Here is a 26,041-nt window from a genome sequence, read left to right as displayed (position 1 = left end):
TTCCGTCTGTATTTATCCATATTTATCTTTTGCTAATTTTACGTGTATTTATCCATATTTATTATAGGTTTTGTGAAAAAATGAAGCTGAAATGTGTATATTTCTGCAATTATTTAACTAGTTAATGTGCACTCGTGCCTGGACGTTTGACTGGTTTCAGTGATGTATACACACAGTCGGGTTGTAAAATATACACTTGTAAGAAAAAATATACGTTGTAGCATCAAAGTTGTGGAAATCTACTGCTATTTAAGGCTCTTTACTAAAATCCTTTTTGTTTTTAATCCCCTTGCCTGTCAATCTGCCCGCTTATTGGCCTGGCAGTCATGAATGACAGAATTTAGAATCACTCAAAAACCACCCGATTTCAGGTTTTATCCATTTAAAAATAAATAGACGGGAAATAAATGGTTTTCTGTCTGTATTTAGCTGTAAAAATCAGTAAAAACAGGGAGCCTTAATTATAAGCCTGGGCTTATTTATACCAGCCTTTATGAGCCCGGATCTACTCCATTGTGAGCTTCCAACGTTACGATGTTGATTGAAGCATTTTCTGTAGACTTCTTTAAACCGTGCTATTGCAAAAACTGCTTAAAGGAATTTCACCAAATTGGTCTGGAAGCTTGAACTTGTTCCACCGATTGTGCTGTTTGTGGTTTTTTTTTTTTTTTTTTTTTTAATCCATTAATTCGTTTTTGAGACATCATTTTGGCTAATATGTAGGCACTTTTACTATAGTAATGCATGGCATCCAGGCCCTGGGTATTGCCACCTAGTTGCGCAGAAATAACAAACTTTAATTGGCTATTTTTATTTTAGGCTTTTTTCATTCTAAATACGAGAGAGTAAATATATAGGGTGTTTTAAACCAATACATCCATAAATGTAGCATGCAGTTTCTTCCGTTAAAATCTTTTTTGATAAGGCAGGTTTTTTCTTCAGAAACCATCAATAAAGGGGAAGGCATTCGTAATGGAGTAATCACCAGAACTCTGCTTATGAACTAGATTATAGACTTCTATCCCGCCGTAGCGGGCTATACCGGCTATTAAAGGCCCGCTGCAGCGTTAAAGGCCTGAGCCGAAGGCGAGGGACTTTAATTGCAGGTATAGCCCTGCTTCAAAGGGCTATTAGAACATTCTGCCACTAGAGGGCAGAATGTTCTAACAAATTAAACCAAGCTTTCAGGAAGCGCGAGGGGATTGAAATCCCCTCAGGCTCCCTGAAGCCTTTGTTCACAGCCAGAGCGGTGAACAAAGAAGCATTGGAATGTTGGAGCTCCGAGCTTATACCAGCCATTATAAGCCCGGAGCACTCCATTGTTTTCAATGGAGCTACCAACATTCCAATGTTCTAATATATTTGTAATGCACTTTTCCTGGAGATTTGCTTGAATGCTAGTGAGGTTGAATGGAAAAGGTGGGATGAATAGCCTGCCGAATCCAGAGATCGCATAATTGATTATCCTAAATGGTTCCAGGTGAATATTTAATTTGATGTTTGGACTGGAGATAGGGGGAGGGGGACCTGGCCATCTATCGATTCATGGAACAGGGGTTTGTTTTGTAGCGGTCCGTGGGCAAACTTCTACACATTAATGAATATAAAGGATTGAGGGAAATCTGATTTTTGCCCTAACCCTTTTGTCGTCTAATGCCAATCTGATTAGTAAGTTGCAGGCAAAGAGAGGTTGCACGGTCTTCGAAGTAGTGCAACGAGTCTTAATATTTTTATCTGACGTTTATAGAAGGCTTTCGTTCAACTGTTATGGCACCGTGCTTTCATTTGTGCATTCTTAGTGCACTTATTCAGTTTGGCAGTTTTGGAAATGATCCACGTTCAGGATTCTGGTTGTGCTGATTAAAAACTAATTTGATGGTCCTGGCAGTCTCTTGCTTTTTGAAAATCTTGCATTAGCTAATGCAGTGACCAGTTCGGTCATGCTCATCCTAATGAGTGGCCTCTGTGTCTACATCGGCTCTGCAGTGCAGGGCTGCCGTTGCCAGGAGACTCGCAGTCAAATAAATGATTTGCTTGAGGTGATCGTCATCAGTGGCGTGAGTCTGATATTGTAGATGTGTATAACCTTTCTACAACTCGGTTTGACAGTGCCTCAAGAGGCAGACCTGACTGAACTGGGCCATGTGAGCCAAAAGTTAGTATGATCTTACTATTGGTTTTGAAAATGTGTGTGTATATAGGTTTACTCCCTTTATAGTCTTGTCAAGTCAGTGTTCTGCATTTCTTAAATACAAATTTCAATTCCTACTATGGTTCTTTATGTAACTTTTGGGTAGCTCTGAGAGGAGGAACTATGCGGTAAAGGAGCATGCTCTAAGTACTTTTGCCTGTGGTATGGCAGTGAAAATTAATGTGCTGTTCTTCGGAGTAGCAGTACTAATTTCTGATATTAATGCCCCATACATGGCAAGTCGATATAGCTAAGTGATGTGAAGAAGTAAGGGCAAGTAGGGAAATATTTGCCATACAATCTCACCAGACCTTCTCAATGTAGACCGCACTCCTGCCGCAGCACACCACACCAACTGCCACACAATTTTCCTAGTTCTGCAGAGTGACCCAGTAAGCAACATGGAAGCAGTAGATTATCATCCTTCTGCATTTAAAGTAAATTGTCCGGAATGTGGCTGCTACCTTTTTTAAGGCTTCTGAAATATGTTGAATTTTACAGTGACCTAAATGTAATCTCGCATTGTGCTGTATTATAAGCTTTTATTTACCTAATTGGTAATGGAAAATGTCAAATGCATCTTTCATTCCTGTTCCATGTAACCCTTTGAGATATTAGTCCTATGAGCATCGATTTTGAAACCTATAAATCCTTATAGTTGCCATTACATGCATGCCCTGTTGCTACCTAGTAGAGATGACTCTCAATGCAGGTGTCTAGTAATGTGATCATTTAATTCAAAAACTGTATATTGTAATTACCCAGTCTCTGACCAGTCTTTATCTGCATGGTCTGCTTTTTTTATATGGAGCAGCAGCCGTCCAAATTTACCTAAAGGAACCTGGGCAATGAGTATAGTAGAGAACAATGGTTTTTTTTAGGATTTGTTGTTGAATGAATGCTAAACTGAACCAGAGTGTGGTCTATGGACTCCACTTCTCATTTGTAAGCCTTCTGTTCAAGTTTTGTTTGTACTCAGCACAGGGCAGTATACAGTTGACCTGAAAGGGCACTGATGGCAGAACCTCAAAGGATTAATAGATTTCAAAATGGCTGCTTCTCCTAAAATCCAAGGTAACTTGTGTTTTTTTTTTGGGGGGGGGGTGTACTTACCTGTTTGCATAATTGTATAAAATGATTCCATAAATGTGAAAGGAACAGGGGTGCCAGTCTGTAAGTTTCTTCCTGTTTTTGAAAGTTGCTTCGAATTTGTAGTGAAAATTATCTTGTACAGTTCACATTGAGCCATGATTTGCATGTTTCACTCACTGCTGGTGCTGCATTGGAAGCCGAATGGAGTAACCGATTTTAAGGAATGACTACAGAAAAGCTCCTGCCGCTAAATCTGCGGCAAGCTTAAAGCATTGACTCCGACCTACAAGTGTGAACTTTTTTTCTTGACCACGTTTAATCTACTTGCGCTTGAGGAGTCATATCTACCTGTGTTTGAAAGCAGTCTGACTGGAACTTGTTCCGCGTTTTCATATGTTCTAGTACTAAAACGGCTTTACAGGAAAAATTAACTCGTGAAGTTTTGGACATTAATACATGGACTTGCTAGATTACTAGTGTTTGTTCCCTGAGTCAAAGCTGGAGCGTTGACTGCAAGTGTCGGACTACTGAAGAAATTGGACTCGACTCCACGTTCTATTTGGCTTTCTTCAAGGATTGCAAGTGCATTGACGTTTGTTCATGTAGTTTCTCCTCCATAAGTAACCATGAAGCTATATAAACTCTTAGTTGCGAACCTTTTTCATAAAGAGAAACCCAAGAGCAGACCAGTCAGTACTTGTGGGGATAATTTGGCGTGGGTCTTAAGAACTGGGTTCTCCTTCATAACTGTTCAGTCAGTTAAAAAAAAAAATTCCATTAGAATGTGATGTGCTGTTCTATTTTTTTTTTAACGTTTCCAAAAATCATATCAAATACTTGAATACATATGGGTTCCTGTGGGGCGCTGCAATTTTTCCATTCTCTTTTTCAGGAATTACATGAACGACAGTCTGCGAACAGATGTCTTTGTGAGGTTCTCGCCAGAAACCATTGCCTGTGCCTGTATTTATCTTGCTGCTAGAACTTTGGAGGTCAGTGAATTGGCTGTTATTAAATTATTAAATGGTCCCTAAAGTTCCTATTTTTATGAACTCACTTTTTATCTGTATTTACAGATCCCTCTTCCGAATCGCCCCCACTGGTTTCTACTGTTCGGAGCAACCGAGGGCGATATTCAAGATATTTGCTGTCACATTTTAAGGCTGTACACAAGAAAAAAGGTTTGTATACTAGAGTTTGATCCGATCCAATTGTTTGATTGTGTACCTCCTAAGCACATTCTAAGTAAGGTGGTTGGTGGATAGGACCTGCTTCCTTTCAGATTTGTTTATTTTGGTAACGTGCTCTTACTTCACTGAATTTCTTGCTGTATCCTAATGTTAAGATCACGCATTTTACTGGATTTTTATGTAGCGTCCCGTAACAGCATTTGGCCTCTCCTATATATTCTACATAACGTTAATGCATACTTATTTGATCATATTTGGCCTAATTCCTTGTGTGCAAGACCAGAGGTTACTAGTACCATGATTTAGGGTCCTGGTAATCAAAGTAACCAGTCTTTTCTCGGCTGTTTTTAGAGCATGAATGAGGAAAGGGTGCATTTGAAATATGCCAGATTGTAGGCATTCGGGGAAATGGGTAGATGACTAATGGAGGCAAAATGAGATTGTACAGCAGATGCTATTTTTCCAAAGTGACTGCCCTTGCAGTGGAATGCAATAACCCCCCTTTTTTAGGTCGAAGGCCTAAAAGGCTGCGCTTGCGCAGTCTTAGGCCGGAGATTTAATGAGTTTGAGTAGCGGGGAAGGTCCCGCCTCCGTGCCCCCTCTCTCCTTCATTGGCTGGCTTCCTAAACGGAGGCCAGCCATTGGAGGAGAGATGCGTCACTCCAAACAAGCTCCGTCCTTTTCGGATTTGGGGGCGTAATTTTTGATGTTCTTTAGACAGTGACGTTGTCCGTCACTCAGAACATCAAAACCACGCCCCCAAATCGGAAAAAATCTCGGAGCTTGTGTCCGCCATTTTCGATCCTTCGCAGTGAAGGTAAGATCGTGGCTGTTTCCCTCCGTGCCTTCTTCCCCCTGTCTGTTTCCCGCCCCCCTCCCGCTCGCCGTGTATTTTCGCTGTCCGTGTGTGTGTTTCCCGCCCCCTGTTTGTTTCCCGCCCCCTCCCGCTCTCCGTGTATTTTTGCTGTCCGTGTGTGTGTTTCCCGCCCCCTCCCGCTCGTGTGTGCATTTCAGAGCGTCTGTTTCCCGCCCCCCTCCCGCTCGCCGTGTATTTTCGCTGTCTGTGTGTGTGTTTCCCGCCCCCTGTTTGTTTCCCGCCCCCTCCCGCTCTCCGTGTATTTTTGCTGTCCGTGTGTGTTTCCCGCCCCCCTCCCGCTCAGTATACTATGCCAGCACTGGTATTGCACAACTTTAACCTGTTCAAATTGTAGACAACGGCCCTGCCACGGCTTAACAGAAAACACAATTTAGTTGGAAATGGTATGCGCACTTGCCTCACCAAACATGGCGACACAATCTAGTCATCTCGAGACCTCGATCCTTTACTGTTTCAATTCAAACACTGTCACAGCACTTGCACCACGCACGCATTGTCGCAGGATTTTGACGAAACCTGAGCTAGGTGCGCACGTGCACACGGCTCGTTCCTTCTGTTCTTTCCCTGCCTGGTTTATCTTCTAAAGTCATAAGAAACGGGGCTCCAGCGTAGGGCATACACCGCGGTCAGCATTTGAGCGGAGGACGCTCTATCTGTCTCAGCTAGCGCTGGATTCCCGGTTCCGTCATCAGCACGCACCGGAGACGCTGGATCCTCCCGGTTTTTGTGCCTCTGTGCTCCCCTGTCCGTGATCCCGTTTTTGTGCCTCTGTGCTCCCCTGTCCGTGATGCCGTTGTTGTGCCTCTGTGCTCCCCTGTCCGTGATCCCGGTTTTTGTGCCTATGTGCTCCCTTGTCCGTGATCCCGGTTTTTGTGCCTCTGTGCTCCCCTGTCCGTGATTCCGTTTTTGTGCCTCTGTGCTGCCCTGCCTGTGATTCGGTTTAAGGGCTTCTTGGCGCTGTGCAGTGCAGTCACTGAGGTTCTTTGTCTGGTGAGTGCACGACAACCACTGGGGGCTCTGAACGTCTGTCACTGCCCTTTTGCTTCTGTTGTCGCTGATCCAGGGCTCGCCTGACACGGGGAGGCTTGTATGGTAGAGTGCAATCCTATGACTGTGGGGGTATCTATAGTGCAGTGCACTTCAGTCACTTGAGGCAAGAGTTGATTTGGCTGTGATACAGTGAGATGCTGTCTCTGGTGCTGTGCAGGACAACCACTGGGGGCGGGGTCGATTATCTCGGATATAGTGTTCGACTGCCAATGATGATCTTTTATCGTGCAGTGCATGCCCGTGCTCGAGGCTTGCCTCTGGTGCAGATCACGACTGACACTGGGGGAGGGGGATTATTTCTAGTGCGGTGTCCCGTGCACGCCTGTAAGCTGGGTGCTGCTTATATTGCAGTGCTCTCCTGTCACTGATGTGCTGGTGCTGTGAACTGGTAACGGAGGTTGTCTCTTATGCAGTGCACTCCTGTCACTAGGGTTTTCTTACTGCTTCTGACGCTCTGCACGCACATCACTGACATGCTGTTGTTGGTGCCTGCACGACGGGTATGTGTGTATGGTGGGGGGGGGGGGAGAGGGGTCAGGGCTCACCTGACAGAAGAAAGCTTGTGCGGAATAGTGAACACTTGTGACTATGGGTTCGTCTCTAGTGCAGTGCACGCTATTCATTGGGGACAGTGTTCTGAATTCTACAGCAGGGGGCACTGGTGGAGCATACAGTAGCCAGATGATGGCTGGAATGTGTATGTTTTAGTACTCAACATGGACGATACGTTAGTACTGTACAGTACAATGCTTTGCTGCACTTGAAATTCCCCAGTTGCATTCTGCGTGCCTGCATGTTGAATGGAAAGGTGCTCCAGATGCGGCATGTATCATTGATCTACTGCAGGATGAGACAGTTTGTGGCTGTGCACTGTCCGTGCAAATGTATGCTAAGTGGAAAGGCTTTGTGTTAGCTAGAGGTGTTTAAGTGTGTGTGTGTGGCTCTGGGTATGTGTGGGTGGCTGTGTGTGTGTGTGTGGGTGGCTGTGTGTGTGTGTGTGTGGGTGGCTGTGTGTGTGTGGGTGGCTCTGTTTTTGGGTGGGTGGCTCTGTGTGTGGGTGGGTGGCTCTGTGTGTGGGTGGGTGGCTCTGTGTGTGGGTGGGTGGCTCTGTGTGTGGGTGGGTGGCTCTGTGTGTGGGTGGGTGGATCTGTGTGTGGGTGGGTGGATCTGTTTGTGGGTGGGTGGCTCTGTGTGTGGGTGGGTGGCTCTGTGTGTGGGTGGGTGGCTCTGTGTGGGTGGATGTGTGTGTGGGTGGCTGTGTGTGTGGGTGGGTGGGTGTGTGGGTGGCTGTGTGTGGGTGGCTGTGTCTGGGCGGCTCTCTGTGTGGGTGGCTCTATGTGTGTGGGTGGCTCTCTGTGTGGGTGGTTGTGTGTGTGTGGGTGGCTGCGTGTGTGTGGGTGGCTCTGTGTGTGTGGGTGGCTCTCTGGGTGTGGGTGGGTGGCTCTGTGTGTGTGTGTGTAGCTCTGTGAGTGTGGGTGGCTCTGTGAATACTCTCTACTACTCTCTAATGCTCACCTATTGCCATTGTAAAAGACAATACCATTTATTTATGTTTAAAAAAAAAAAAAGAAAAAAAATGTCATGAGCAATGCCAATAGCTCTACCTTTAATAATGCCGAGACCATTGCATTGTAAATGCTTGTTTTCTGCTTACTCTAAAGGCTAATTTGGCATACCTGGAGAGTAAAGTTGAGAAGAGGAAGCTCGCACTAGAAGAAGCAAAAGCCAAGGCAAAGGGGCTGCTCCCCGATGGAACTCCATGTAATGAAAATTCATCGCAGTTTTCACCTGCCTCAAAAAACGGTGAGCTTTTGCAATGCTTCTTCCTCCTTAACCTCTTTGCGGCTGATGACGAGCTCATCAGCCACGGTAGTCGTGTGCGGATGATGAGCTGAGCTCGTCATGTAAAGTATCTTTTCATAAATTGCCGCACACAGCGGGAAAAGCCGCCGCAGCGATGCGGATAATTATAACCTATGGTTCTGTGACTTGTGTTCTGTAACTTCTATTTATTTGGGAGCAATTTTGGCAACACATTGCCAGTTGGTCAAGGACCTACATTCACTGTTCTTGGGAGTGCTTTACACATTTCATGACCTGGAACTCGACAAGCAAACTATGCGTGATGCAATGTAAGGGATTCTTGTCGGTGTTTGTTAAAGTTCTGCCTTTATTCTTGTTGGTCGTGAAGACCCACCATGTCCCTGTTTTTCATTTGTGGGATTGCCGCTAATGTCATGAACGCAATGTGTGGTTGCCGCTGGGGCAAGTCTGTCAGTTGTTGGAGGTTACCGCCTCTATAATGAACAGTCTGGTGGGCCAACTTTAACTGCATTTGTCTGCTTAAAGGACTATAGTGAAATAATTGCCATTTAAAAATAAATCAGTCACTTTGCCAAATTTAACAATGACGATTCCTGGCCTACTTGATGGACTCGACTGGTACGAAAGTTAAGCAGAAGCTTTACAATATAGCAATAGATAAACCCAGGCATTGATTTAGAAAGGTTACCTTATACTTGTTTGCTAGCAAAATATCACTAGATTCCATGTTTGACTTGACGCCTTGGGTAGTGGATCTAGTGAGCACAGTCTCCTTAGTGTAATGTGTGAAGCTTCATACTACGGTTTTCCTAGTATCTTGTACTTTATTTAGATGCTCAATACATTCGTTTTACTTTTACTCTAGCTTGAGCTTAATAGCACAGGTTTTTATAGGTTCAAGAAATTATTTTATATTTTAACTAGATTTAGACAAACCTACGTTTTGTTTAATCACCCGTGGACATGCTCGCATGTCTTCTAAGGCAGGCAACAAAATGGGCATTAATAACAACTTCAGGTTGTGATTATAAGGTGAAAGCAAGCTGTTCTTTAGTTGTGGATCAGGTTAACATTCAAGTGTTTGAATCATTCCCTGTTCTCAGGCTGGAATTCTAGGAAGCTTATAAATGGTAGGAACATTCTTGTATGGAAATAAATCTGCCTTTGCTTGGTAGCACATTGACCTTATTGTTAACTTGAGGCAATTGAGTGAATGCGCCTTGAACTATCTTCTTTCTCTAACCCGAATATGTGATAGAGTGCCTTCCAGAGTTCTGCCCTTGGAGTCTTATAATTGGTTTGCTTTATAAGGTCCCCAGCAGACAGGTGATGAGTAATATAAACTGTAGCAAAATAACTTTATCCTTTCCACATTTCAATAACCCATCCACGATGGGTCTCTATTGACGGAAGATCCAGTTGCATAATTTCTTGATGGCAGCAAAACGGGTGGATATCTTTACAAAGTGTTTTACTTTACCTAGTGTTCTAGTTTATTATTTCCGCATCTTTCCTAATTTCAGTCTCCAACCCGAAATTGTTGCATTTGTAACCAAATTGCCCCACGTCTTAGAGTAGCCCCAATAGAAGCTCGTTAATCTACAGTGAATGTTAATGATAAGCAGTGACTTTTAACTAAGGAAGCGTTTTTCTCCCCTTACCTTACTACATACCTTCATCAAACTTTTTCCTTTATTTTACGTTATAGACTCTCCAAAAGATGGGAAAGCAAACAAGACTTCACCCCTGTCTGTTCAAGCTGTGAAAAATGCCAGGAAGAAATTTGATGGTGCCAAGCGTACCAGATCAAGCAGCCCTGTAAATGGGTAAGTTTCATACACATTCATTGTCAATTCTAAAGTTCGAATTTCACCTGCTGAACATTTGACCATTGTTGAATCTGTTCTCCTTTTAGTGTCCCGAAGGAGAGGGGGAGTAGAAGTCGCAGTAGAAGCAGAGATCAAAGTTACTCCAGGTCACATTCACGATCTCAGTCCCCAAAAAGAAGGTACGTTAAGACTAGATCCCTGCCCCCATTATAAAGACTGTGGCTTCAGTTGAACAAAATGGTTTCACTCCATAAAGCCCTGTTGGCTGGTAAATGGCTGTATTGAATGTTTTATCCATGTTCTATTCGGATAAATACAAACTAGGCTAATTGCGATACCTCTAATATTTCTTTGGTGGACTCGTGTTGCCTTAACAAGAATGGTGATGGTCACTAGCAGATCAGCGAAATGTCTGCTGGGCAACAAGATTATTTTTTATCCGGGTGGAGAGAGGGGAATGCAGGCCTCTTATTAGAGCATACCAGTGACCCTCAAGGCATTCTTATAGAGGGCGCATACGGTACCTTATGTGGGGTACAATGGAAATGCGTCATGCAGTTATCCTTGGAGGGAGCATCAGTATTCTGGCATAGCTGACGAAGGGCTGAAAAACCGACATCGACTGCTGGAATTTCAACACTCAATGGGCGGGTGTAGCAGGACCACAGGAAGGGTTGATCTGTTGTAGATGTAGATTGTACTAGGCAGCATTGTATGGCCAATCCCAAGCTTTGGAACAGTGAGAAGTACTGATGTGTGGGTGAGGCATTGCTTACTACCGTCTCCTGAGCAGCCAATCATTAAGGTTGGGAAAGACATGAGTGCCCCTGCTTTTCAGGTAGGCAGCCACCCCTATTCAGAATTTCCTAAACACCTGGTGACCCCCAAAATGATTGAGTTTGTAGATCTCCCCACTTAGCACAAAACAAATGTATCCGTGGTAAGTTTTGTAGATGTGTGTGAAACTAGGTGCCCTTGATCCCTTTTTGTGTTTCAGTAAGCACCCTTTCCCTACTGGTGTGGATGTACCATTTGTGACTTTCTGGAGAATCGGTTGGACCACTTCCTGGAAAAGGACTGTCACAAGGACATGTCTCTAGGAAGGGATGTTTGAAGGGGTTGTGAGAAGTTCTTGGCAAAGCATTTGCTAAAATATGTATGTTTGATTTCCTTTCAGCAAGAGGAAATAGTATGCATTAAGTGGCAGAATTGCACTGTTGGAAAAGAAGGCATTAGTTGTGAGGCCTGCACAAATATTGGGTCTACATTTGTCCTTCATTTAGAACCAAACACCCCATTGTAGCCGTTAACTCTCATGGGGTAGTGTTGCAGAGCAGTTGAACGCTTACGCAAGGGAGGTGGTGTGGGCTAGTACCAAACTTTTGGGTGTATGGGATTTATAGGCGCTCATATAGAGGTAAACCCACTTATTCCTTCATAGTTAAATTATTCTGGTGCATCCAAGATTTGGGAAGAAAACACCCTACTTCCTTAAATTCAATCAAAGATTGAAAAGCTACAAAACTGTGGTTTTTGGAGCACACATATAGTCTTAGTCATATAAAAATCACAAAATGCACAAATTATCTCGAAAATAAACAGTGGGGCTCCTGTAGTTCTGTTCTTTATTTTCTTCACATTCCATTCCCTTGTGCCAATGCGTTTCTCCGTGGTTGCGTTAACCTGCGGCTTCGCCAGGGCTGGAAATAATAGTTTGCAATTGTAATTCCCAAGTCAGTTCCTTAACCCTATGCTGTTAGTGCCCACAACATTGCAACCAAGTGCAAAGGAACTGGTCAAATTGTGTAGTGTACAATATTTCAGTCATCTCTTATCACCCCACGTAAATACAGGAATGTGGAAAAGACAAGCATATCGGCTACTAATTGCCATTTACAGGTACCAGTAATAACACTCCATAATTGATTGTCTAGTCCGAAGTTTTCTTTATGAAAAGAAAGTACACGTTCAAGGCATATGAGCTGCAGATTGCACACTGTGCATAGATCGCCACCCAGTGTTGGGCCCGGATGTTTGCAGTTTGTTGTCCTGAAAAGTTCTTTGGAAGTCACGAGATAGGTGACTACTCCTTTGGACCACATCGTGCATGGGCATCGGCTCCATCCCCAGATTGTTTTTCACTGTAGGGAAATGGAGCTTTGCAAGTCAAAGGGAGGATGCCCATATAATTTGTATCTAATTGAGATAATACTGGAACAGACAAGGGTAGCCGGGTGGAACTCTGCAGCTCTACATGCCAAGAACAGATAGACTGGTAAGTAGCATTTTCCGTTCAAGGCATATGAGCTGCAGTTTGCACCCTGTGGATAGATGTATAGCAGTACCCACTCTTAGCGGCGACCACTCCTATCTGTTGCAGTAGTTTGGAATAATGTTTTGAGAACAGCCTGGCCCACAGTAGCTTGTCTGGTTTGCACATCTACACAATAGTGTTTTGTGAATGTGTGCGGTTTAGACCATGTAGCTGCTTTGCAGATGTCATCTAGGGGAATGTTTGCTAAAAATGCCATTCAAGCCTCTATTTTTCTTGTAGAGTGGGCTTTAGGAGGAACAGACAACATACGATTAGCTTTGTGGTAACAAATCTGTATGCATTTGACAATCCATCTAGGTATCCCAGTTTTTGAAATGGGAGTACCTTTATGTGGTGATGAGACACAAAGTTGTTTTGTCTTACGAAAGGGTTGTGGACTCTATGTAGTATAGAAATGCTCTTTTGACATGTAGGGTATGAAGAGCTCTCCCTGCTACTGTCTGTGGCTCCGAGAAGAAAACGCAGTTCCACAGATTGATTGAGATGGAAGGGAGAATTGACTTTGGGCAAGAATTTTCGATTAGTACGCAGAACTACCTTATTGTGACGCATTTGCAAGAAGGGTTCTTAAATGGTTAGTGCTTGTAGTTCACCAACTCTCCTCAGAGAAGTAAAAGCTACTAGGAACGCAACCGTCCATGTAAAAAATTGTGGTTCACATTTGTGTAAGGGTTCGAAGGGAGGTCCCATTAACCGTGTGAGAACATTTAAATTCCACACAGGTGAAGGTAGTACTCTGAAAGGAATTATTCTTTTAAGGCCTTCCGTAAAGGCTTTAATGGCAGGCACTCTGAATAGAGATAGATGTCTGTTTTGCAGATATGCTGCTATTGCAGCAAGATGTAGTCTAATAGACATATAGGCTAAGTTACATCTTGGGAGATGCAGTAAGTATCCTATGATGTGTTGAATAGACACTAGATTACAAATAGTTTTCCACTTGGCCGCATAACACGCCTTAGTGGTTGGACGTCTAGCTTCTTTTATGACATTCATGCAGCCTGGAGTAAGGTTCAGATATCCAAATTCTAGGATTTCAGGAGCAAGGTTGAGCTGAGTTGTGTCCGGGTGTCTGATCTCCACGGTTCTGTGTTAAGCGTTCTGTGTTCCGTCCAACTTGTCCCCCACCCCTCCGACTAACTCTCTCACTCAGCTATCCCCCAATCTGACCTCAATCCCAGTTCGTAATCGCAACAATCTCCCTCGTCGCACCCACAACTCTTCTTCTGACCGCGACACAATCACCCTTCTCCGCTCCTATGACCCAGCCCCCCCAAATTCACACAACCACCCCACACCTCAACATTCACACGATACACTCAAACCCCCTTAGACCACCCACACTAAACAGCAGATTCTCCATCCCTGATAACCATAGAAAAGTCCCTATCTCTCTATAACCATCTACCACCCTCAACACACCCAGTCTCAAATGCACTCTTAACTGTAGATCGGCCACGAAACATTCCGCCGCCATTGCTGACCTCCTCTCATCGCGGGACCTTGACCTACCGTATTTTCCGGCGTATAAGACGACCCCCTACTTTGCCTGAAAATTTTTAGGTTTTGTGCTATACTCGCCGTATAAGACGACCCCCACTTCCAGCGCAGTCCAACGCAGTCCTGCATAGCCATTCCGAGAATGTACCGGTATTTTGAACTTACCGTATTAGTCTAGTCCTCCTCCTGTGGGTGAGCAGTAAGGCTTTATCAGTGGACAGTGTTACCTAAGCGTTTATTTTACAAACTCAAAGACTGAACTCGAACAAATTGGTTGTATAAACAATCTTGCTTTACTCGCAATATTTTTATTTAGAACCATATGAAAAACTGTCACTTCTGAATATACCGGTACGGTACGGTAAACATAAATTAGTGCATGAAACGGTGCAAGTGGATTAAACTTCCCATAACTTTCCATAAATCCAAGGGATTTCTACAGGATTTACAACGTTCCCTTTAAAAGCCTTCAAAATCCTCCTCTTCGTCATCTGATCTCATAAGTAAGTCAATGAGATCTTGTGGTACATCTGTATGGCAGTCATCGTATGGATCTGGTACCAATTCCGTATCAGATGATGTGGTCTCTTCTTCGGCATCCTCTTCACCTTTCCACAAATAGTCGTCCTCCATACCATCTAATGAATTTGATATGCCACACTTCTTGAAAAACTTTATTACAGTTTCTGCATCAATGTCGTTCCAGGCCTTTATAACACAGGTGCACAAAACATCCAACTGTGGAGCACGCATGTTTCCTCCTTTTGTGAATGTTTTTTCACCGCTAACCATCCACTCATTCCACTGTTCTCGGATGCGATCTTTAAATGGCTTGTTTAGGCACACATCCAGTGGCTGCACCAACGATGTCAATCCTCCAGGTATAACTGCAGCATCTGTTTTTATTCTTGCCAGCCTTTGCTTGGTGCTTGGAGTTAAATGAGCCCTGAACATATCCCACACCAGTAGACTACGTCTTTGTAGAAGTCCACCTGCTCGCCTGCTCCATACATTATCAAGCCATAGCTTTACCCCTTCTTCATCCATCCATCCTTTCTCATTCACATGCACAAAACAACCAACAGGGAACTTGAGTTTCGGCATTGTTTTTCTTTTGAAAATAACCATTGGTCTCAGCTTTGCGCCATCAGCTGTGCATGCTAGTACCACTGTGAAACTGAACTTCTCATGTCCTGTTTTTATTAAAATTGTCTTTTCGCCTTTTTGATGGACAGTTTTGTTGGCAATCATATCGAAATTCATTGGAGTTTCATCCATATTTCCGATGCTACTTAGCGCATAGCCATGTTCATTGCGCAGCCTAATAACGTAGCGATGGAAGCTATGCATTTTGGCATCAAGATCCGCAGGTAATTTCTGGGCAATTTTTGTCTTTTGCCGCAATACCAGATTATGCCTTCCCATGAATCTGGTACACCAGGATACAGTGGCCTTAAATCTGTGGCTGAGATCTGGATTAGATTTGGCCCACTGAAGTGCAACCAATCGGATTTTATTTCGGGTCACAACATAACCGCTTTGCCGATGCTCGGCCACCATGTCTGCTACATGCTTTTCGAGTTCTGGCCAATGTGGGGTGCCTCTTCTTAATGCACACTTGCCCCTTGGCATACTCCGTAATGCTTTCTCATTTGCTCTCCAGGCCCGAACCATCTTTTCTGTCACTCCATATTGTCTTGCAGCAGCACAGTTATTATGTTCCGTGGCAAAATCCACAACTTTAAGTTTGTAACTGGCTTCATATTTCCTTCTTCTTGCCACTCCTGGAGCCTTGCTGGGTTCTTGACTGCCAGCCATTTGCACTGGATGCGCTGCTGGAGCCTTGCCGGGTTCTTCACTGTCTGCCATTTGCACTGGATGTACTGGTGCTGTACAGTATGAACAGGTGCAGAGACTGTCTTCAACACCACACGTACGGTACGGCAAATACGGCATGTGCTCACCAGACTGCCTTTCCTCTTCGCAACAACCAGCCAATCACGGCAAGTGCTCTACTGCCTTCGGTAACATTCGGGAACATTCTACAGTCCCCTTTCTATGCCCACGCCCATGTCAAGCAGAGAGGGGCGCGTGCCAAAACGTGCCAAACGTGTCAACACACCGGGCGCTGCCATCTTCGGCGCTGGCTGCCCGTTACCATATACCGTATTTCGGACGTCCTGCTGCCTCGTCTGCCTGGGGATGTGCAAGCGGTTGGAGGCGCGTGTACAGCGGCAGTCGAGGTAAGACTCCTTGCGCCATTTGCTCGCTTGTGAAGCGGTTTGACACCTTCGAGTGAAGTCCTTGCTATGAAAAAAACGCTCGCTTTCGATACTTCATGGCGCGGGGCCTGGGTGTGGACGTTGCCAGGGCCGGTGGCTGTATTTTTTAACATAAGGTGTGTTGTTTCTTGTTACATACGGTATTTCCTATTGTGAAGCGGTCTGACACCTTCGAGTGAAGTCCTCGCTATGAAAAAAAAACGCTCGCTTTCGATACTTGCACAATTCATGGCGCGGGGGCTGGGTGTGGACGTTGCCAGTGCCGGTGGCTGTATTTTTTTAACATAAGGTGTGTTGTTTCTTGTTATTTCCTATTGTGAAGCGGTCTGACACCTTCGAGTGAAGTCCTCGCTATGAAAAAGCGCATGAAAACATACCATAACATTTTGTACCCGGCGTATAAGACGACCCCCGACTTTCCAGAAAATTTTAAGGGGTTAAAAAGTCGTCTTATACGCCGGAAAATACAGTAATCATCCTGACTGAAACGTGGTTAACTGAATCTTCGACACCTATAATGGACATTCTGGTTCCTCCCAACTACCACATTATCAGGCTCAACAGAACAGGCAAAATAGGTGGTGGAATCGCATGCATCTACAGGAACAACCTCTGTTCAGAAAGTCAATTCCACCTCCCTGCCATCCCCAACATCCTGGGAATACATCTGTGTCAACATTATGAGTGAGGGCAAACCGATATGCGCTCTTCACAGCATTTACCACCCACCCAGGGACAACTTCACCTTTTCCCAACAAATCATGGATTTGATCTCAACCAATTCTGGACGGCAGCTCACCCAAATATACCTTGGTGACTTCAGCCTCCACTGTAATGATCGCAACGACGCGGTGGTAAACAGTCTTAACAATTTCCTCGATGCCCTTAACCTCACCCAAATATGCAACAGCCCGACCCACGAGAAAGGTTCTACCCTCGACCTGATCATCTCCAAAGTGGACTCTATCCAACTCGAATCCATCCAACCCTGTGACTGGTCAGATCACCATATTATCACATTCTTTATCAATGAAAAAGTCAGTCAACCCGACTCAACTCTCCAAGCTTAAAGTCTGGAAAAGAGACTCGAAAAAGCTCAACCCAGGCTCTTTGCCCCCAACAGCTGCAATCTCCTACTCCCACCGACAGGCGCTACGGACGTCCAAACTCTGACTGACCACTATGTCAACGCTATGACCTCTATAATTAATGAGGCTGCACCTATGCAGCTAAAGAGTCTCTACTAAAATCTCCAAACCATGGTACAACGGGAGTCTCAATGAGGATAGACGAGACATGCGAATGGCAGAGCGTACTTGGAGATCAGATCCCTCTGCAATGCACCTAAAAGATCTGAAGAAAAAGAGAAACGCCTACTTCAGGAAAATAAAACGCTCAAAATCAGACTTGTTCAGCCTCCAACTCGACCTAGCAAAAAACCGCCCGAGAAAACTGTTTGAGCTAATCCATTCACAATCCAAGGAGCAACCCCAACCACTCAACACTGGGCGTGAGGCACCCTCCTGTGATGACTTCGCTGCTTTCTTTATCCAAAAAACTGACAAAATAAAAAGCGATCTCCTCATTGACGCAAGCCTATACTCCAAACCCCAATGCATAGCACCCACTGAACCAAAAAACAATGCTACATGGTCAACCTAAGGCACATACTCGGAAGAAGAAATTAGCAAACTGCTCATCACCCTGAAACCATCCAATCACCTCACGGACCCCCTCCCTCTGCAGTAAAAGACTTTACCCCTTTGCTTCTCCCTCTCTGGACTAAAATTATCAACAGCTCCCTCCAACAGGGAAGCATACCTGACTCCCTCAAAGTTGGCCTGGTCACACCTCTACTAAAGAAACCTACAGCCGACCCCTCTGATCTCAACAATTACCGTCCCATCACCAATATCCCCGCTCTCGCCAAACTGCTGGAAAAATGCGCACAACTACAATTGACTAAACACATTGAGCAATTTGATCTCCTCAACCCTTACCAGTCAGGCTTCCGAGCAGGACACAGCACAGAAACTGCGATGACTCACATAATTGACGACGCACTTCAAATGCTAGACCAAAACGACACCTGCCTCCATCCTTCTTGATCTCTCTTCAGCATTCGACACCGTTAAACATGAGAATCTACTAGAACTACTAAACACAAGAATGGGTTTATCTGGAACTGTTCTCAAATGGTTCACTTCCTTTCTTCACAACAGGTAGCAGAAATTCAAGAGCAAGAACCTGATGTCCTCGCCAATACCTGTAACGCTAGGCGTTCCCCAAGGATCCTCTCTATCCCCAACCTTGTTCAACCTAGTCATGGAACCTCTCACCACCCTGCTACAAGCATCCAATGTACACTTTCACATGTACGCCGATGACACCCAACTTTACCTCAAATTACAATCCCCCAATGACATCCTGCTCCTGAACTCAACAATCAGATGCACCCAATCCTGGCTTGCAGATAATCACCTCAAACTCAATGCCCTGAAAACAGAGTTCCTTCTGATCTCACCTCCAGCGAAGATATCCACCACTCAAATCTGGCTTAAACACCTAACCGCACTCGATGTCCAACCCACCATCGTGGACTCAGCAAAATCCTTAGGCATAACACTTGACACCAATCTCAACATGCAGCAACATATCAGCAAGGCAACAAAGGGAGCGAACTTCCAGATCAATATTCTGAGGAAACTTAAACCCTACCTCCCAGCCAAAGACTTCCAAACCGCAGTACAAGCACTAGTCATCCCACAAATTGAATACGGCAGCACCGCCCTCTGCGGACTCTCCCTAACTACAACCGCACCACTAAGAGCTTCCCTAAATGCTGCAGCGAGACTCATCACTGGGTCAAAAAAGCACTCCCACATTACCCCTGACTTGAAATCCCTGAATTGGCTGCCTTTTGAAGCCAGAATACATCTGAAAATCGCCTGCATGACACACACGGCGGTACACCTAAACTCACCTGGCTACCTCGCTCAGAAATTGACAATCTCTGGGGGAATTAGAAACACGAGAGGCACAAACAATCTTCTGCTGAAACCTCGAAGATTCCGGAAGGAAAAAACATACAAGCGCTCCTTCTCAGGAATGGCGCCTAGGATTTGGAACTCACTCCCTCCCAAAACCAGGCGTATATCTTCCTTTACACTCTTTAAAAGAGAATTAAAAGCTATCCTCATGGCTAAATACACTTGAACTATTATCTCGAACTCTGTTAACACCCTGCACCGATCTGTATCACATGTTTGACCCCTTTACTTATTTGTATGAGTTGTCTTATTACGCACATGAACTATTATCTCGAACTCTGTTAACACCCTGCACCGATCTGTGTCACATGTTTGACCCCTCTACTTATTTGTATGAGTTGTCTTATTACGCACATGATTGGCTTTGCAGCCACATATTTGTACTGTGTGATCTATTGTTCTATTTGTTTGACTATGTTCCTTCATGTACCCTCTATGTAAAGCGCTCTGATATCTGCGAAGATCTTGTTCGCGCTATATAAAACTTTAAAACAAAATAAATAAATAAATAGATGTGGAGACCGGTGAAATTTTTGGTGCGGTACTACAGTGTAGCAGTGGGGTGTACCACGGATGTCTGGCCCACGTTTGAGCGACTTGGATGAGGGTGAGAGAATGCTGCTGTAGTTTGCGTACTAGTGGCATGAGTGGTAGAGGTGGAAAAGTGTACGCAATTCAGTTTGACCAGTTCATCCATATTGCATTGCCTTTGGACAGTGGGTGTGGATATCTGACGGCGAAGCTTGGGCACTTGGCGTTTGTGGGTGGCAAATAGGTCTATGTGAGGTTGTCCCCACATCTGAAAAGAATGGCTGAAGAACTTGTATATGAAGTTCCCACTTGTGGGTCTGTTTGGTTTGACGACTTAACAGATCTGCTATGGTATTTTGTACTCCTGGAACATGCTGGGCTGGAAGAAATAGGTTTTGAGGTATAGCCTACCGCCATATGTCCTGTGCTAGTTAAGAGCTGTAGGGAGTGTGTTTGACTCCCTGTTTCTGTAACACATGGCTGTCATGTCTGTGCGGACTAACACAGCTTTGTTTGATACTTGCTTTTAGTGCTAGGAATATTGCTAGTAACTCCAGATTTATGTGGAGTAACTTTTGTTGCGGTGTCCACCTGCCTTGCATGGTGTGTTGCAGTAAGTGGGCTCCCCAGCCGGAGAGCGATGCGTCCGCAGTCAAGATTATCTGATTAACTGGCTCGAGGAACGGTCATCACTTGGAAAAGTTTTTGGTGTTACTCCACGGCAGAGAGCGAGGAGTCCGACCGTATACCAACACTAGGTCCATCAATTGACCTTGAGCCTAGTTCCATTGACGTGATGAGCATTCTTGCAGCGGACGCATTTGAAGTCTTGCATGGGGCACTATGAAAATGCAAGAGGCCATCATCCCTAGGAGTTGCATGAACACTCGTGCTGGTAGACCGTGTTGTAGCCGAAACTTTGTTAGAAGAGTTTGCATGCTGGCTATCCTTGCTGGAGCGGGATAAGCTAGCGATGTTGGGGTGTTTATTGTGACACCGAGGTACTGTTGTACTTTGGATGGTTGTAGATGGGACTTGGCGTGGTTTATTGTGAACCCAAAGTTGTGGACCAACTGTATTGTGACACGAGTGTGTTCCACACATTGGTTGTATAAGCTGGCTTTTATGAGCCAGTCGTCGAGGTACGGGAAGACATGGATGTGCTGTCTTCGTAAATGCGCTGCCACTACTGCTAAGCACTTGGTGAATACTCTTGGTGCTTCTCCTTGCACAGAGGCCCAGGCTTCCTCTCACTGGCCCTGGACTTCCTCAGAGCCCCAGTCCAAAGTTCTGGGGCAGTCTGAGGGGAGGCAGGGGTGGGGGGAGGGGAGGGGAGTGTGTCCTCATTCCAACTGCCCTTGGAGTCCATCTCCAGCACAAGACTTCCTCAAGACCTCACCCCAGAGAACTCCTCTTCCTGTGCAAGACCTTAAGAGAAATTGGAAGGGGATGGTGGGAATGCACTTCTGCCCTATACTGCTGCGCACATCACCTCTCTGACCCCTCCTTCATGCACAGGCCTCTGAGATACTTCAGGATTGTCGTCCAGGGGTCTCGTTCCACATGGTCTTTAAAAGTCCCCTTTCTGGCTGACTTCATAGCTCAGGCCAGGAGCCTGGCTGGCACCAGGTAACTGCTGCTACGCGGCAGCTTGAAATCTCTCCCTCTTGGAGAGAAGACCTTCGCCCTTGGGAATGCTTGTAGTGAAGGGCCAGGCCTCTAATGCTACAACTTGGGGAGGAAGGTGATTCATCCAGTCTAGCAGGTCACACTAGGCTCTGAGCTGAGTTAAAGGAATGACATTTCTGGATGACCCATAAGCAGTACAGATATGGCTTTAAACATGGCAGAATGGTTTGTTTCACTCAATTTAGCGTCTTTGGTGCCTGTCTGGAGTTTGTAGGCCTAGGTAATTGAAACTACCCTAGGTGGTCCTTTTTTCCATCGGAGAATAATTGAGTGTTCCTACTGTGAAACAATAAAGCACACCTACTATCCCTTACAGGTCTCCCCAGATTATAAGGTCTGTTACATGTCACCACCCAACTCTGCATAGTCCCTTCCACACCAATCTATCTGTACCCAACTTCTGGGCTGTGCACAACAGGGATCTACCCCGCACAGCCCTTACACTGGTGCCCACACGTGTGCACATCCACCCACATGTAATCAGTCCGGTACCCCTTACCCTGGCTGCAACGCATTGGCCTTATCTCACGAGGCGCAGTGCCCACATGCAGTCTATCAGTTTACCGTGGGAGAGTCCCAACTTAAGAGGCTCTCCCACAGTAAAAGCTTCAAAATAAGGTGATCAATAAGTGTAAAATCCAGGCTGCTCCCTTGTAGGATCTGTTTCTGACGTACCTTGGGTTGGTAGTGTTAATCTTTCCCAAAAGTTAGATTATGAATTCAGTACGGACTAGTATTTAAAGATGCTTGGGGGGGGGGGGGGGGGGGGGGGGGGGATAGTACCATGGAATATTAGCACAAAATTATGGTGCCGACGTATGCTGTAGTAGTTGCGAATGATTACAATTTTAAACCAATCTTTTACTGGGTATTAAACTTATTTTTTCCCTCTATCTTTTTCTTTTAACCTAGGAAAAGTGAAAGCTATTCACCATCTAGTGGTTCCAAATCCCGCAGTCCCTCTAGAAGTCGAAGTGATTCTCCACCCAGACAGCTGAACCACAGTTCTTCCAACAGAAGTTCAAAGGCACGGGCATATGCTAAAGCAAAGGCATATAAATATTCCAGCTCGAAAAGAAGGAAATCTCACAGCCGAAGCTCATCTCGCTCCAGGAGCCGGTCAAAAGATCGCTCTGACAATTCTGGGAAATACAAGAAGAAAAGGCATTACTACAGAGACCATCGACGTGAACGGTCACGTTCTTATGAGCGAACAGGACATCACAGCTATGAAAGGGAGCACTCTGGGCACCGCCATAGACGATGAGTAAAGCCAATTGACAGTTACACTTTACTCACTATCGTATAGGGAATTACATTTGTGCAGGTTCATTGTGAACCTTCAGGCAAACTTTCATTGAACAAGCCAGTTATAGAACATCCTGGCAATGTGTTGCTTGGTGCTTTCCTTGGCCTTCTTTCTGTACTGTATTAAAATTATTTGTCTACAGAAAATAAGATTGAAACTCACGGATTTGAGGCCACTGCTGGAATTATGGACAGTAACTTTTCCAATTTTTTTGGTAGTTCAAAGCCAAAAGAACCTCAGTTGTTTTGAAATGGACGCTTTAATAGCATTGTACAAATGTATTTTTTTTATTTTAAAGATGTATTGCCTATATTAGGTTATGTGTGTATTTTCGGTTTACCATAGGCATGTGGCCTTGGGCCTAAAATGCTGTCCTGAATATAAATATTTATAAATATCTTGTATTCTGCACTGCAAAACTTCACTTTTGATACAGAGGTATTTCAATTACAGGAAAGTCATTTTTCACATGACTGGTAACATGTGGCCCTTGTGATATTTTCTTACTGACAGACTGTCCAAGAGCAAGCACAAATCTGCAGCAAAGCCGAAAAGCTGGTTCCCAAGTCGATGTTGCTCAATGTGCATTGACTCAGTGGGACAATGTGTGTTTTAAGCCTCGGAAGGCACAGACAAACTACTAAAAGATTTCAAGTGCAAATTAAGGCTCATTAACAATACATGAAGTTGTTGTTTTTTCTTTTTTTAATTGGGCGGTGGATTTTTTCTTTTACCCATGCAGCTGCTGAGTGCAGGACACCAGCATAAACTTTAAAACATTTCATATATAGATTTTTATTTGGTTATTTAATGTTACTCAGGATATCAAACTTTGACAAGTGAAAGCTGTCAAAATGCTCACTCGTTAAAACAGGTGTTTGGAAATCCCACAGCCAGGTGGTATCAGTTTTAGTGGTATGTCCGAGCTGTATCTCCTAATTTCATTAAAGTATTGGATTTTGTATTTAGTTTTTATTGGATGTGTTTTTATTTTTTATTGATGAATACAAGGTTGGCTGGAGTTTTGAGTCATCTAATGCTAACCAGCACACTGCATAGACTCATATTGTGAGACTGTTTACTAAAGTCTTCCGTTCAACATTGTGTTGCCGGCATATAAACCACAATCTAAATCAGTTTTCTTGAATGTAAAGTACTCCCAATAGAGCAGATATATTTCAGGACCGGTTTTGGAGTATGAATCTTTTCTGGATTCACATGCTGTGCATTATGCCGTCTAGTGCTTGGGTACTGAATGCCTTCTAGGTTTTTTTTTCCTTCCTTTGAAGCATAACCTACCATTTGGGTTTAAAATATCTTTGACAGCAGACGTATGCCCTGGATATCCCTCACTGCAAACACCATCTTTAGATTATTTTTTCTCCGTTTGGTCCAGGAGCCTAAAGGAGGACTCCAGAGTCTAGGAAGAGGAAATTGCGCAGGGCATCAGAAGACTGACACAAGCTCACATGGTATGAGAAAGGGGCATGAGCATAATTTTGGCCCTAGTGCTGCCACTAGTCTGGACAGAAAGGCACGCATGGGGTCTGTAGATCTGTACCTGTCTCGATATTTGAGAAGAATCAATGAAAATAGATGAAACTTTTACAAAACTATGATAAAAGGCTTTTTAACGTATCGTACTATCTGACAAGCTGGAGTTTTCCGAAAAGGGGAAAATATGGAACTTTGACAGAGAATGCGCATGCAGGGACTCCTTCTGCTCTGTAACTGACAAGACACCATTCAAGTTCTGCAAGAATTGTCATATGTATGCTCAAAGATCAGCATCCAGTCTGCAAACTTTGCCTGCCTCAGAATCATGGAAGTGAAGATAACGCATGCTCGGCCTTCACCCCTAAGACATTGAGGGTAGGAGACAGAAGGGCTACCTACATCATGCAGGGCCAGCATAGTCGCTGCGAGGTCTTTACCTTTCTAGCGAAGAGGGCAATGTCGCCGAAGGCCCTGAAGTAGACTAGGACACAGACGTCCCAGTTGTAGAGGTTGACAGACATTTTGAAAGAGGCAAGAGAGCCATCTACTTGAAAGACAGGATGAGACACGAAAAAATGACAATGCCCTCTGAAGGAGCCTCTGCGTCTAAACAGTCGATGACCGCAGCCACCTCCAAAGAGGAGCAATCCATCAGATCTTTCAAAAAGGACTCCGGAGGTGAAACCTCTCAACCGAAGATGTCGAAAGACAGTCGCGAAAGACTCCTCGACTGCGAAATAAGCTGTTTAAACGGCCTTAGACAGCATGTCTGCATTGTCCAGTACGAAGAGAGGCTGAGGATCTCTGTGCCGAAACATGTTGGAGATCGAGAAAAAGAGATTGCAAATATTTTGCAACTCAAAAAAATTTGGCACTTTGATGCAAGATAGTGTAGAAAACATTGAAGCAGAGAAACCAGTTGAGGAATTCAGTTGCCCGTGATTCCAAACCGCTTGAATAGGAGGAAGGAGACCATGAGGCACTAATGTATGTGGGCTTAGTGACCTCAGAGGCTCAAGACCTACAATGGCAGGATCTCTACACCGAATCACCAGAAGAGGCGGTACACATCCATCGAGGCCTTCACCACTAGATGACATTGAGATGTATAACCTAGTCATAAAAAGGGCCGCAGACACACATGGAGTGCAACTTGACAAAGAAAACCAAAATTGTGCTATCTACTAGAGACTTTACTGCCCACACAATCGGGAGCCAGTTTCTACCCATGGGACTAAGTGTATTATATCAAGGGAAAGAGGCATTTAAAGAGCCTGCCACTTGTAGAGCAGTCCCACCAAGTAGATTCACATGCCTGAATCATACCCCGTCGTCTGAGTGGGAGTCTCACGGTACGTAAAAAGCAATAATATGCACATAATATCCTAAATTTTTTTCGTAATAAACCAGGAACAAGAGCTACAAGGGTAAAAACTGACTCCAATCATATCTACAGCCAGGAAAATGGCCATTGTTGGACCACTGCCAGCAAGAGGATAGACCTAATGGGGAGAAAGGTCGAGAGGTGCAGCTATTCAGTGGCGCATTGCGAACTCAAATGCATTCATAAACCGGCATAGATATCCAGAGAAGAGGTAGGAAAATGTATTAAAATTCAGAAAAATGTATTTTAAACATAATACAGTATTGTTACTGCATAGAACTGACAAAGCAACCTCCCAAGCAAGACATATGGAAAAATATTTATCAATAATTCCAGGCTGTGCAAGAACGTCAATCCAAGGCGGTCATAAAATAGGTACCACAAGGTACCTCCTAATTACAAAAGTAGACT

The 26,041-nt window shown here is 44.5% G+C and overlaps 1 protein-coding gene across 4 annotated transcripts in view; it reads left to right on the top strand.

Moving 5' to 3' along the window:
• Nucleotides 1-23,717, top strand: part of CCNL2 (cyclin L2) — a 56,840-nt gene extending 33,123 nt beyond the window's left edge. For 3 of the 4 annotated variants that reach the window (XM_086921448.1, XM_086921450.1, XM_086921451.1), the window contains 6 exons: nt 4,176-4,275; nt 4,360-4,464; nt 8,062-8,203; nt 9,933-10,050; nt 10,140-10,232; nt 22,353-23,717. In XM_086921448.1, coding sequence (XP_086777574.1) covers nt 4,176-4,275; nt 4,360-4,464; nt 8,062-8,203; nt 9,933-10,050; nt 10,140-10,232; nt 22,353-22,707 — 913 coding nt within the window. In that variant the 3' untranslated portion in view covers nt 22,708-23,717. Of the gene's footprint in view, nt 1-2,065; nt 3,266-4,175; nt 4,276-4,359; nt 4,465-8,061; nt 8,204-9,932; nt 10,051-10,139; nt 10,233-22,352 lie in introns of those variants that run through there. The other variant, XM_086921452.1, reaches the window with a different exon arrangement.
• Nucleotides 23,718-26,041: the final 2,324 nt, after the last annotated feature.

The sequence above is a fragment of the Lissotriton vulgaris genome, chromosome 5, assembly GCF_964263255.1.
Source record: "Lissotriton vulgaris chromosome 5, aLisVul1.2, whole genome shotgun sequence".
Classification (NCBI taxonomy): domain Eukaryota; kingdom Metazoa; phylum Chordata; class Amphibia; order Caudata; family Salamandridae; genus Lissotriton; species Lissotriton vulgaris.
The sequence above is the reverse complement of the archived record's forward strand: the minus strand, read 5'-3'. Positions and strand labels throughout refer to the sequence as shown.